This window comes from Rattus norvegicus, chromosome 2, assembly GCF_021556685.1.
Source record: "Rattus norvegicus strain SHRSP/BbbUtx chromosome 2, alternate assembly SHRSP_T2T, whole genome shotgun sequence".
In the NCBI taxonomy this organism is placed as follows: domain Eukaryota; kingdom Metazoa; phylum Chordata; class Mammalia; order Rodentia; family Muridae; genus Rattus; species Rattus norvegicus.
Window position 1 is genome coordinate 132,373,561 of NC_141535.1, and position 14,565 is coordinate 132,388,125.

At 33.7% G+C, this 14,565-nt stretch overlaps 1 protein-coding gene and 1 long non-coding RNA gene across 4 annotated transcripts in view; one reads left to right on the forward strand and one right to left on the reverse strand.

Annotated features, from left to right (window-relative positions):
• The window catches only part of LOC102555656 (uncharacterized), a 348,348-nt gene that overhangs the window by 232,285 nt on the left and 101,498 nt on the right, over positions 1-14,565 (forward strand). The window contains 4 exon segments of the long non-coding RNA NR_190574.1: positions 13-117; positions 1,733-1,809; positions 10,823-10,946; positions 12,665-12,804. This is a non-coding gene — a long non-coding RNA (uncharacterized LOC102555656).
• The window catches only part of Tgap1l3 (GTPase activating protein testicular GAP1 like 3), a 61,591-nt gene that overhangs the window by 42,664 nt on the left and 4,362 nt on the right, over positions 1-14,565 (reverse strand). For all 3 annotated transcript variants that reach the window (XM_087637225.1, XM_087637212.1, XM_087637218.1), the window contains exons 2-9: positions 14,077-14,133; positions 12,602-12,781; positions 10,843-10,992; positions 9,547-9,588; positions 8,894-8,975; positions 4,107-4,184; positions 2,455-2,518; positions 1,720-1,902 (exon numbers count right to left, since the gene is read on the reverse strand). In XM_087637225.1, the coding sequence (XP_087493351.1) occupies positions 1,720-1,902; positions 2,455-2,518; positions 4,107-4,184; positions 8,894-8,975; positions 9,547-9,588; positions 10,843-10,992; positions 12,602-12,744 (742 nt within the window). In that variant the 5' untranslated portion in view covers positions 12,745-12,781; positions 14,077-14,133. The remainder of the gene's footprint in view (positions 1-1,719; positions 1,903-2,454; positions 2,519-4,106; positions 4,185-8,893; positions 8,976-9,546; positions 9,589-10,842; positions 10,993-12,601; positions 12,782-14,076; positions 14,134-14,565) is intronic.

Sequence of the window (14,565 nt, forward strand, 5' to 3'; positions counted from 1 at the left end):
TTTCTTGCTCAGCATTTTGAAGAACCATTGTCAAGTTTATTTCAGCATCAGCATGTCTCCCTCATGAGAAAAATACATTACTATTTTTGACAGACACTGGACCTGTCTTCCTGTAGTGTAAGTTCAAAGCTGAAATCTAAGTTTCTTTTTCATTTTGAGTTTTCTTTAGAATATTGGCAGAAAAATAAAAAATTAAATATGTTACTTAAAACAAATAAATTAAAAGCAAACAAATGAGTCACACAATACAATATAGTATCGTTCACCGTAGAACATATTGTCTGCTGGGTATCTAATGCAAAATCATGAGGGCTGAGAAAGATGTCTAAGTGTGTTTGTGTTTGTGTGTGTGTGTGTGTGTGTGTGTGTGTGTGTGTGTGCACACGCGCGCCTGTGTGTTTACAAGTATTTTTGTGTTTGTGTGTATGTATATATACATATATATATGCATATGTATACATATATATATAAATTGATATATATATATATATATATATATATCAAAACCAATTTCAAAATATTTGACTCAGAATTGTTTCTGTCTAAAGGAAATGAGGAAATGCAGGGTCCAAAACTGGAGCAGAGGCTAAAGGAAAAGTCATCCAGAGATTGCCTTAACTTCTGGTCCAAACCATCCATAGACTCTAAACATGACAATGTGGCTGATTCAAAGACATAGTTGCCGACAGGGAGCTGACATCGCTGTCCTCTGAGAAGTTCTACCAGCATCTGACAGAGACAGATGCAGATACTTACAGCCAACCATCCGACTGAACCTTGGGTCCCAAATCGAAGAGTTAGGGGAAGGAATGAATTAGGAAAAAGTGATATCAACCCCATCAGAGGATTAACCAGACCCCTCAGAGTTGTCAGGCCTTAGCCAAACCCCAAGAGCAAACATAGCCAGTCCGCAGGCTCTGCTAGATATGATACAGATGCCTGCCTGTTCTGGCCTCAGGAGGAGGGGATGTATTTGTGTCTGCGGAGGCTTGATGCACCAGGGAAGGGGGTTGCCAGAGGGTTGAGATGGGAGTAGGTAGGTTGATGGGGAGCACCCTCTTAGTGGCTACGAGGCAGGGCAATGAGGTGGGATATTCTTGGTGTGGGACCAGTAAAGGGACAGCACTTCAAATCTAAATATAATAATTAATATAAAAGGAAAAAATTAAAAGAAATCAAGACATGTTAGCGGGAGGTTTTCAAGAAAGGAGAGTAAGGAGCAATTATAAAAGTATTTTATCATTTCAAAAATATTTTAAAAAAATTCAAAAGCTCCAGGATATCAATGTTAGGGGCAAGTCAACTCTAGATATAGGTCTAAACAATATTTGTTAAGTGATTTGAAATGAGATTAGAGCCTGGGATTCAAGGTTAAGGTGATTTTTATTCAAGCCTGCAACAGATATCTTCAATCCCATACATATAATTTTTCTATGTAGCTTTCATTGAAATAGGTTGTCAAAATGCAGTTCATAACTCATTTTGTGATCTAATCATGAAACCACTTGATGAAGGATCCATATCCTAGACCTGCAATTATAATGGGACAAACATTTGTGTACACAATATCTTGGCATACCAGTTTATGGTAAATATCTGCCTGGACAAAATGAAATGTCCTCCCTATAAACAAGACTAGACTTCACATCAGAACTTAAAGTTTATGACAAACTAAAATGGGAAGTAAGAAATCCACCTGAAAGAAGATGGCAAACTCACTTTTTTCCTGCAGGATTCTTTCTGAGTCTCTGGGCTTTAAGATGAATTGCCCCTGTGCATCAGATGTTAGATATTTCTTGAACAGCTGAGGTAAGGAATTTATACTTGTAAAATTTCTTAATTCTTGTGGACTGAAGTTCTTTTGAACATTTATCATCATAATGTCATGTGGATACTCATGCCCTATGAGCAAAAAAACATGAATTGAAACTTAAGTTACTGAATATGGACAACCCTTCTGATACAATTTGGAATGCTTTTCTGTATTTCTCCTCCTACTCATTCTCCCCCTCTATCTCCTCCTCCTCCTCCTCCTCCTTCTCCTCTTCTTCCTCCTCTTCTTCCTCCTTTTCCTCCTCCTCTATTTTCTTCCTTCTCTTTCTTATTCTTTAAGCTAAGAGGATTTTCTCTAATTATCACCAAATAATTTTTAATTTTTTTTAACAGAAACATGATGTCTAGGGTTTTGCTTTGTTTGCCTTTCAGGAAAATTCTGTTTATCAAATAGAAAAGCACTGAAAAATTCCAGTCATTTTTTGTCAGACTTCAGATTGATGCTTATGATCTATTATCTTCTGTCTGAAGTTTATACTAGTTATTAATTATGATTTAAATGAATAAAATTATGTTTATGTCATTTTGCATTAATGTTTGAGTATAAGGCTAAATAAGAAATACATTGAGAATTCGCCAAACTCAGCTAGTGTCTCCTTAGATTTCCCTTTTATTTATTACCTTGGAGTGGTCTTGGAGGTTTCCCATGGCCAGGGCAGAACCACAGCTGATAATCTTCAATGTTCTAGAAGGTAAAAAGAAACAACTGTCACAAATAAACTGTCATAAGAGTCTTGAAGAGTCTAGCAATTTCCTTTACTTAACATTTCTAGCTCTCTGGATGGGAAATTATTTAGACCATTATTAATCATATGTCTTCTTACCACAGATTTGAGTAAACATGACTGATTTCAGGAGAAAACATTAGGGTACTTGCCTTACCTCTGTGAGGAAGCCTTAATTTACTGATCCACAATGAAATAAGAAATTGCATCCAGCCATTATTACTACCCAATACAAAGATTATTATGAAATTTCTATCATTTGTGCTGACTCTGTGTGAAATACTGAAAATGGAGTTAACAATGGACACAACCTAGTGCTCACAGATGCATATATTCATGGTGACTATGATGACTTTATCAAAGAAACATGTGAAAGATATGAGAACTTCAGTAACAGTGAACAAAATAGTCAAAACAGAGTCTTTGAGGTTACCTAGGAGTCAAAACAACCTTTGGCTTTCATTCAGAGATATTCAGTCTGTGGAGATGAAGGACATGTGTCTATCCTGAAAAATAGGCACAATGCTGAAAAGAAGTTCTAGAACATATTTACTGTACATTGTGTTACGGCTCCATTTGAAGCAATCATCTAAACTGAACATTCTGTTGAAATTTTGAGCACCCTCGAGAAGTAGCTCTAACTGGAATTCTTATTAATTTCATTTTCTTGCAGACTTATACTAAAGCCAATGACATTGTCTCCTAGAGTTTTAAGTATTAAGCTGTCAGACAAAAAGCACTCAGGCAGACACACCACCAACCATCCATCTATACCCCAACATACAAAGAGAAGAGATAATGAGACAGAAATAGAAAGACTCAGAGTGAGAGAGGGAGAGACAGAGGGGCATAGAGAAAAGAGAAAGACTGACATACAAATTCTCATTGTACAAACTCACAGAGAGTGATAGAGAGGGACACACACACAGAGAAACACACATACATATACACACACACACACTCACAGTTACACAGAGATACACATGCACATTTGAAAATAGAAAGACAAAGATATACACAGATATGTACACAGAAAGAACATAGGAATATAGACACATTTATTAAAGATTTATTAAAAGTTAAAAATAAACACACCAGAACATGTACTCCACACAGAGACATAAAAACAAGTAGAAATTGGAAATAATTACATACCAAATGGGGAATATATTCTAATTTTCAAGAAAAGAAAGGAAGAAAATTATTCCCTCTAACATTGGCATCCTTTAAATTAGGTGTGAGCATATCACAAATGAATCACAATTTATTACAGTGTATCTCTATTATCTGGTGAAACTAAACATGTAGTTTAAAATATTGGGTTATGAGTTTCATTTCACAGAAAAGTAGACAAGAATTTAAGAAAAATGTCACCCTAAGGACTGTTGTTATGTCTTTGATACCTTCAGTTTCAAAAGGATCTATTTGTCCTATACGATTTGTAAAAGTATTGTGATCAAATTTCTTCTGTATTTTCACATTTCCACATATGTGAATCTCAAAAGAATAACTCAAATTTTAACTCAAAGTAGATTAAAAGTAACTTACATGTTTTGTCATCATTGGTAGTAACTTGCTGATTATGTCATTCCCCGTATCGAAGTTTGTTGCTGGTACATATAGAGGCTATAGAATGTACAGAGAGCAAAAATGTCATAAAAAACAGGAAAGCTCATGACAACAAAATTAATATGATATAATCATTATTTAGAATTTATAATCTGTAACAACTTTTTATTTTCTTCCCGTAAGATATATCTGGAAGACACCCAGTCTAACATATTTATCGTAAAATTTAGTACTTGGGACTTGAGAAAACAAACAGAACTACAACAAGTTTTGTAGTTAAAGGGTGACTGAGTTGCCACGGGTACTAGAGCTTAGAATCATAATTTTTCTTTCATTATGGCAGAAGGCAGTCATGGAGGGAACTTAAAAAGAGAGCAGCAATGTTTGCTTCCTCGCTACTGGACTTCCATCGTTAGAAATTACTTCCATGGGCTACATGTGCACAGTTCTATGGAAATGAGGATGAGAAGCAGCTATGATTTCTATAAAAGTTAAATTTAGTGGGCACTCTCATCATATGAGGCTTTGTAAATATTTAGATGATATACAGATATTGAATGTTGAGATCTTTTATAGTGATAGTTCTAGGAATCCAAAATAGAAACAAGATCCCATTTCTTAGCACTCCCAAGAAAAAACAAGGTATTTGTACTATTAGCTCTCTACTGCCTCCCACGTATAGAATCTGCTCCAGAGGCCTAGGAAGACAGCAAGAAGAAAAATAGCATGAAATCAAAGCATAGTAATCTGAGAAGAAACCACTGATGTCCTGGAAATCTAATACATAACCAGACAGAGAGAAGATAAGAATATTTTTATGAAGTTAGTTTCTATATTATCAGATATCTGTGATGAGGATTGTTAAGTGTCTAGGAAACAGTTCCTTACAAAAGACACACAGCACAACTGTGTGCCCTGTCACTATCCAGAAAAACAACTTTGAATCAATATCGAAGGAAACCAATTCACGAGCCATTTCTTTCACAGAGGTTTCATTATTTTTACAGTTATTTTTTATTAATCAACTGAGAGGCATAATCTAATACCTTAAAAATGATTGTGTGTGTGTGTGTGTGTGTGTGTGTGTGTGGCTGAAGATACATCCAGACCCTAATGTTACATGTCAGATTAGTAGAATTTTATGAACAAGGAGAACTTATACTAACTTATTTTATATCTTGCTATGCAGAGGTTAACAATTATGCAAAGTCATCTTACAATATAAAAAGATATAAAAGCTCTGGTCTTGTGGTTATAATGTAACAAGGAAGGAATCAATGTGAGGTTTTGTTCAGAACGTAAAATTAATCATCTACGGATGAAAATATAGATCAGGGCTCAGAAATCATACGTAATAGAAGGAAGTTTGCTTCTTACACAAAAATGCACATTGAAATAAATGCATCCATTCAAATACCACATACTCCCAGGAACTCATACACATGCACACACACACATATACACACACATACATATTAACACACGCACACACACATACACACACATGCAGAGGAACCCATATACAGACACACACACACACACACACACACACAAACACGCACATGTATGCACAAGAACACATACACCCATGGACACACACACAAACAAATACACACATGGAGAGTGTGCATAGCACAATTAAAGAAAACTAAAGATTCTGACATTTTGTTGAATATCTGAAAATGTCTATATAATTTTAAGACAGCAAAGTTTTATTATATAGAATTCCACACATGAAAGTGTAATAATTCACATTGGAATTTAATTCACATTATTGTAAAATATTTTTCAGGGCATTAGAAATATATTAAGGTCTAATTAATGATTGCAAAGATGTGTATATCTCTACCTGATGTTGATTTTGTTAATAAAGCAGATTTTAATATAGAGAGAATTTTAAACAAAATATTTCTAAAAATAATGTTTTAAAGCATGAAAATGAAAATGTAACTGGTAGTTGTATTATGTATGTTAAATTATTTCTTAACTCATGATGAACCACAGAAATATAAGGAACACTTAGGAGAGTTAAATCTTTTTTTTTTTAATCTTTTTTTTATTTTTTTTTATTTTTTTTTATTAACTTGAGTATTTCTTATATACATTTCGAGTGTTATTCCCTTTCCCGGTTTCCGGGCAAACATCCCCCTCCCCCCTCCCCTTCCTTATGGGTGTTCCCTTCCCAACCCTCCCCCCATTGCCGCCCTCCCCCCATAGACTAGTTCACTGGAGGAGAGTTAAATCTTATAGTAGCTTACATGTTCCTTTTATGAGGGATAAAAGGTTTTAATAATTGTTCAAAGGTACATAAGAAATGTGTTTAATGTAAAAAATATTTAACTATACCATCAAGTAGAAATAAAAATATAAATATTTAAATTTCATATTAATAAACTAAATGGTAATAGTGAGGTGATGCTATAACTAACAAAGTATGAATTTCAAAACAGATTACTTAAAGCCATGTAGGCATGGAGTAAAATGCTGTCCCCAGCCATGGCATAAGCATTGACTCATGAAGACAGTGCAGTTGTTATCTGTACAACATAAAACCAAAAAGTCAATATTTTAAATATTGGTAATTTAAAAAAGTATATGAACTTAGGGAAAGGTTGTGTGAAATCTAGGGGTTGTGTAGGTGATTTGGCAGTGGATTTCTACACTTCTGAGAAACTATCAAATAAAGATAATTCTAAAATCATCTTCATTGATGTATTTTAAAATAAAAGCAGTGTCTGAGTGACATACGTTTAAGCTTAAGTGTATGTAAGGAAAAAAGTGACATTAGGAGGAAAAGTCCTAAAGTAAAAATAGCTAAAACATTTTCCAATTTATCTACAGAAAATCTTTACAGGTTTATCTTAAGTATAATGAAATACACTGATTATTCAAAGAATGTTAAATTATAAAAAGAAAAGGCTAAGCAATAAACAAAATCAAAGGAAACCAATAAGAAATTATATATATATATGTATATATGTATATACTTATATATATGAATTATTTCTGAATATTCACTAGAAAACAAGGAGGAAAGAAAATAATGGAGGATATTTATGTAAGTTGAAAGAATGTTTTGATGTGCTGATAATGTCTCTTCACAGACAACAAGAAAATAAACATATCATAAGATGACTAAAAGCTAAAAATAATCTACTACCAATCTTCTGAAATACACAAAAGATTTTCAATAATTATGGAAGGATGAAATATTAAAGCATAGAGTCGTGGGAAAACATCAGTAAAAATGTTCATTTTAATGGAATTGGATCTAAGTCACAATGGTGTTGAAAGACATCTAGAAGATTGATTATGTAGAACGCTGAGTATTTGCCACAGCTGTAGTCCAACTGCAGAGGCAGGAGAGTATTTCCCTAAGGGATGTTCGGCTCTTCTACTCTTCTCTGTCCTGAGGACACATGTGGTTCAGTCAATCTAGTGAGTGTTCTCCTGATTTATGTCACTGGCTCGAAGTTTCTTTTATATTATTTGTAATTAGTTTTGTATGGCATAGACCTGCTATACATAGGAAATTGCTTGGTGATCTATAATTTCTTCATTTTATAAACCTTTGTACATCTAGTGCAGTATCAACAGTGATATGTTAAAATATTGACTCAAGGTCCATTTTCAACCAATTATCATTTATCAAAGACAGAGACATGGTAATCCTCTAAACTACAGTCTATTCTGCATTACAGTAGGAAATGTCTTCAATGCTCTCTACATACTACATAACAGTTATATTTTTGATCTGCAATAAACCAAATACTGGAAAGGGCACAGTAATAAAACCATTAGAAAAATAGACAATTATTTAATAGATATTTGTGTTTAACTCAATGATAGAACTACTGTATAATACATGTGTGTTTGTGAGTTTTGTCCTGAGCAGCACTGTAAACAAAGATGACCACAGACACACACACACACACACACACACACACACACACACACACACACACATACACATACAAACACACACACAGCGCATTCTTAAATTTATAGGGGTAATTTCTGAACAGAAGTTATATGCAAAGATACCCTTATGACTAGATTATTCAAATGAGCATGAGGATAAAAAGCCATGATTTTTTAACTGGTGTTCAAATGCAAGTATGAGGATGCACAGTAAGAGACATAGAGAAAGAGGACAGGATAATGATAAAGAGCTCAAATATCACTGATCAGCTAGATATGGAAAGAAACTAATACTTTACGATAATCTCATATATTTAGAATCATTTATTAGACATAAACATTTTAAAATTAGACATAAAACATTTTAAACATTTTAAAATGTCTGTGAAGAGACATTATCTGCATTTTAAATAAAGAATTGTAGAAACAACACACAAGTCTATATATAAGCAATAAAGACTCAAAAGAGGTCAGTTTAATTGTAATAATAATACTTCACTTGGAAATATATGCTGTTGGAATTATCTGACTAAATTTCAGTGATTAAACAAAAAGTACTTCCCCTTTTCAGATCTCTACTAAATTGATCAGACTTATTTTATGTTGCTTTCTCCATATCACACATGAAAGATCTGTATCTGCACCGAACACAGATATACCTTTTCCATATAATAGTGCCTAAATTCTCTATCTCTCTGTCTCCCTCTCTTTCCCATTCTTCCTCTCTCCCCCTCTCCCTCTTCCAACCCATGCTCTTCTTAGGTGTGCATCTGCTATTACTTTACAAACTGTCCCTCTCCTCGTCATGAACTTGGAATAATAGTTTTGGTTTTGTATTCACATACACTGTCAGAGCATGCAATGTCCTCGGTGAGTATCTGCATGGACAGATCTATTTTGTTCTGCTTCTTGACTTCACGAATGGATCTGCCAAATGCAATAAAGGCATACAACACAGCAAAATTAATTTATTAGTGGCTTATTTCAAGCTAATCCCTGTTACTATTTTTTCAGAATCATCTTAGCATTCAATACATGAAAATAATAAAGCAATATACATTATTCGACTGGCAAACACTCAAAAATATTTCAGAGACAAGGACATGATAAGGGAATAGCATATTGACCTAAGTAGTATAGTCAGTCCTCAAAATGATGTGTCTGAAACCAACAGAAGGGTATAAATATGCTTGACCTCAAAGGAGGAAGCAGCAGAAGTTTGAATGTGCTTGCTAGGGTGACATCTAATTAGTGGAATTTAAAATAAGAGTTGAGAGTAGTGTTTACTCCAATACAAAGAAGAAACAATAAATACAGAAATAGCTCAAAATTAAAAAAGCAATACACATGATAATTTAAAGTATTATCCATTGTACATCCAATTAACAAATAATTTCGTGACCATCATATATATGTATATGTATGTATATATATACATATATATTAAACTAAAACACACTGCCATTCTTATATCACTAATATGAACATAATAAAATACCTTTGTAGAAAGAAGTACCACCAAATAGTCTGTTCCATGGAACTGTAAAATTGGAAAAATTGAGTTGAGATAAATGGTAAGATTTTTAAGGGTATTATGCATAAAAATATCTTATCTCTGTGGCCATCAATTATAGTATAGATGTACTGGGTAGCCTCCACATGACTCTACTTCTAAATGTCCTAATTCTTTGCACTGAAAATACTGTCATGTGACATATTACTATCTCTCAATATAATACTTTTCATATTAGATAAGGGAGCATTCAATAACAATCATTAGAGATTTTACCAGAGGGGCAGAAAATATTCAGGGAACAGCAAAAGGCGATCCTGCTCAGGGTCTATGACAAATGCTTTTAACGGAAAAAGGAAAGTCATAAAGGCTAGAAAGCTTATAAAACGTGGGTTTGTGTTATACCAGTCAACTGTGTGATGATGCTAAGACTTTGGACAGAGGAATGGAAAGCATTCAAATTTGGGCTGTGCATGAATATTTCATGTGGAAAAGAAGTATCAATTATGCCATGAGCACATGTTCTCATTAAAGATAAGAATGCAAATTTGAACTCTGTAAATTACACCTGACTCTGATGGTCTTATGACACTAGTCCTTCTTCATTGACTACAGACAACAGTGATATTCTACTACACCAACATTCAAATATTTGGGTTTTGCATAAGTAATATTTTATAATACAATTAAATGTCAATCTTTAAGAAAATGTGGGAGTGTAGAAATTATTTGTAAAATTTAAGTATACTACACAATATTATTGGAAAGAGATTCCTGAGTGCACTTTTAAAACACATATAAAATTAGATCATTTTGGGGAGAAGAATGTCTAGGATAGAGTAAGACTTTATACTCTTCACATTACTCATAGAAGACAGTGCACCTGTGTTCTGCCCCATGAATTTTTTGGAGTCTTAATCAATATCACAGATCAAAACCAGAGGAACCTAGCTACATGTATACATATATAGGGTGAATAGTCTAGAAAACCTAGGGACATCATAGAAGGGCGAAAGTTCAGTTGGCATGCTATATACAGACAAATTAAAATTCATTCTATTTTTGCAAACATTTTGGGATGATTAAAACTTTTTGTGAAAGAAGTTACTAGATATGCACTCTTCCGTGATCACCAATAGCCATCAGGTTTATCATTTTTTAATTGGAGAATTTTAGAATGAGTATACTCTTACACCAGGAAGTAAATTACACACCATTAAGTTGGCCCACAATTTCTGAAGCTATCCTCCTGTGATCACAGGTCTGAACTCTAGGTCTTACCGAAAGGTTGCCACAGCATTTCCCATTGGCCAGTATAGGTAAATGGACCTGGAAGCAGAGCTGTTGTCTGTCCTGAATATGTCCACTTCATCACCAAGCCACAGGTGAGTCAATGGAATGACATGTTTTATCTTAAACTTTTTCCTTTTCCTAGAAAGAGAATCAAGTAATCTATGTTAGTTTAATTGTATTGTAGTTGGAATTGTGGTAAGACCCAGTTCTTCCTGCCTCAGAGCAAAGAATACATCCATTTCTCTCTCCAATCACAGATGCATTTTTAGAAATTGAATGATTTCAGTATTTCTTACCTGGATTTAGTTAAGGAGTAACTATTTTAGTTTGGTTTTTCCACATAATATATGAAGGACATTAGTTAATGATTTTTTTATTTTAATCAATTACATGTAACATTGTTTCCAGCATAAAAAACAAAATATTGCTTCAATAATAAAATTTCATTTTTGTTATCCATCTCCATGTACTAAAAATTTCACATTAGCTCATTCCAGTAGCTCTTTAGAAAAGCCACAAAGTACTTATCACACAAGTAACTAAAATGATGTTTCTTTTTTCCAATAATTTATCCAAATAATTAGAAATATGTCTTTCTATCAAGCATTCTGATATTATTAGTGTTTTTAACAAACAATAATCTTTGAAACCTAAATTTCCCTCTTTTGTGATTCTTTTTATAATTAATTTGCTCTCTGAGAATTCTACATACAAATACAATGTGTTTAATAATTTTTTGTCACTTTCTCCTTTTCATTCTATTTACTGACAGATCTCCCCCCAACATTCATAAAGTTTGTATTAGTTTAACCATGTACACAGCTTCATTTAGTCACATCAGTTTTCTCAGGTGTCTGCAAAAATCACCAAGCAAGACCTAGTGCCAGCAGTTTCCTTTGGTTAGTGGAGGAGAGCAGCTTCTTCTCATCTCTTCATAGTAATTTGGAAGCTATGAGAGCAGGGGGCTAACATGTGTGGCCCCTTATGTCCAGCCATTTTGTTTCTATAATATTTCTGTAACCAAAAAAAAGATGGCTCTTCTTTTCATGAATTTAATATTTTATTTAGAGAAATGGGTCACTGTATAGTTCACAGGGATCTCATTATGAGTTGCAATACTATTAAGTTAGTTTTAAAAATGCTAGAAATGTGGGCATAGGCTAGCATATCTCTGTCCTTGGTAGCTTCCTTGCTATTCTTTTGCCAAATTCAAACAGCAGAATTATAACTTAAATTAATTAATTTTTTAAATGTGCTAAAATATTGTGTCAAAACAAATTGGAAATAAGTAGGTTGGTCCAATAAACATCAATCCTACTTGGCAAGGTATATGCCACAAATGAAATTTGAGAATAAGAAAAATTCTTCCCTAGGACTAGCACACAGATTGCTTATCTAATTCCAAATGTGAAAACACAAATACAAGCAATATTATACAGACTGGGCAAGATATAATTAAGTACTTAGAAACTATACATATATATGTATACATATATCTATTATATATGTGTATCTTTTATTAGCTTCCATATAAAATAATATGAAAGAAAAAGTAATAAAAAGTACATAGCCATGATTTAAAACAGAACAAGGATGGTATATGGAAAGACATATATGGGGAAAACGAAGGAGAATAGTAAAATAATTATAATCTCAAAAAATAAAGGAAATTATAAATAGCTTTGTACATTAAGACCTTTCCACAGTGTGGACTCTTAAAACAAGGAAGTAAGATGCATATACTTACTGTCTATTAGATACAATCAAAAGATTATTGAGCAAGATGAGATATCGTTTATTACTTTTCCAGCCTCTTTTGAGTATCACGGGGCCTTGGCAAACCACGTGTTGCTGTACTCCTCCCACCTCTTCTGACTCAATAGTTTCCATGTTGAAAAAAATGAATTCTCCTGATAAAGATCGCCACCTAGAAGAACAAATATTCAGTGGGTAAGTTATAAAACCGATATTCATACTGAGTTTCAAAGGGTGCACGCTGTTAAAATACATACTCAATTATCCAAGCATGATTCGGCTGGGCTATAGACAACTTTAAAATGTAACAGAAAATATATCATGTATGAAGGAAACTATTTAAACATATTGAAGAACTGGGATCTTTTCAGAAGTGGGACCCTTTTTAGAAGGGTCAAGGGGAATAGTTTGAAGAAGTGTAGTTGGAAGGATCTAGAGAAATGGTTCTCAAACAGTAGATGCTGCAATACTTTAATGAACTTCCAAAAGTTGTGGTGATACTGTCCAATTCAATTATTGTGCCGCTATTTTATAACTGATAATTTGAAATATTTTTGAATCCTAATGTAAATATATGTTATACCAGATATGAGATATACTACTCTGAGAAAATGCCATAACTTAACCTTTGTAAGCTAACATAGTAGACGTGAAGGAAATAATCAGGTTATCTTGATGTTTTAGTTAGGCCTCTGGGAGGGTCTCAGAAATGCCAAGCTTGGTCCAGCTCAAGATACAGTATAGAAAAGTTTCTGATGGTTACAAGTTAATAAACAAATAAACAAACAACAAAAACGAACAACAACAAAAATAACAAAAATGAAAAAGAAAGCATTCATCAAAATTTGTGAAATTTTGGTTGTGAGCCTAGCCTTTAACGGCTGAGCCATCTCTCCAGCCACTAGACTGTTGGGGGGAGGGCGGCAATGGGGGGAGGGTTGGGAGGGGAACACCCATAAAGAAGGGGAGGGGGGAGGGGGATGTTTGCCCGGAAACCGGGAAAGGGAATAACACTCGAAATGTATATAAGAAATACTCAAGTTAATAAAAAAAATTGTGAAATTGGTCTTGTCTAGCAAAGGTAGACATTTATCTTGGCTGTCGAAAAGGGATATGTGGCTCTCCATTAAGTTGTTCATATTAGGATATCAATACCCATTCTGACCTTCTTTATTCCTGAAGGAGGTAAAAATTCCTGTTTTACATTTAACCCTTGCCAGGTTACTGTCTTTTTTCAAACATCTCCGTCCCTTTCTTCACTATACTAACTCCTAACATGTGCTAGAACACTCCACCTGTCTTCATCAGCGCTTTATCATGAAAAAGCTATCTCCATTTTTCTCTTCTGATAGTCTTCCTTCTCTTTTCCCAGACTTGGTCATATCAACCCTGTTCTTTCTCTATATTCTGAAACATTCAAGAGTAATCTGAACATTTTTTCTCTTTTATACATAATAAAATTTGTACCTGTAATACTGGAGTGGCTTTCTGTTTTGTTGTTTTCTTTACTGGGCCCTGCTCATTCTGTTTGGATAAGTAAAATACATAATTATTTAAGTGACAACAGTTTAACCCACAACCTATGTTACACCTTTCAAAGAATAGCCACAGAAATGTCATAGCTTTCACTTAGAAAGATACTTGACTCACATGAGTCAAAGAGAGAACAGCCAATAGTTGCCATCATACAACATTAAGCATAATGTAAAGATATGTTTAAAAAATAGTACTACCTCAGTTTCATGATGAACAAAATTGAAAGTAAATGATCATGTCAAGGAACACAAGGTGTCTTGGAAACAATAACAATTTCCTGAAAACCAGAGAATTCTTAGACTGTAGATTAGATTTACCAGTTTCTTTTAAAAAAATCTGCTGTCATAGTGGATAAAACAATTGGGTTGAGTAAAATAATCCTCAGGCTTAACTTGTATGTTTTTTTCAGTTTATAGAAAT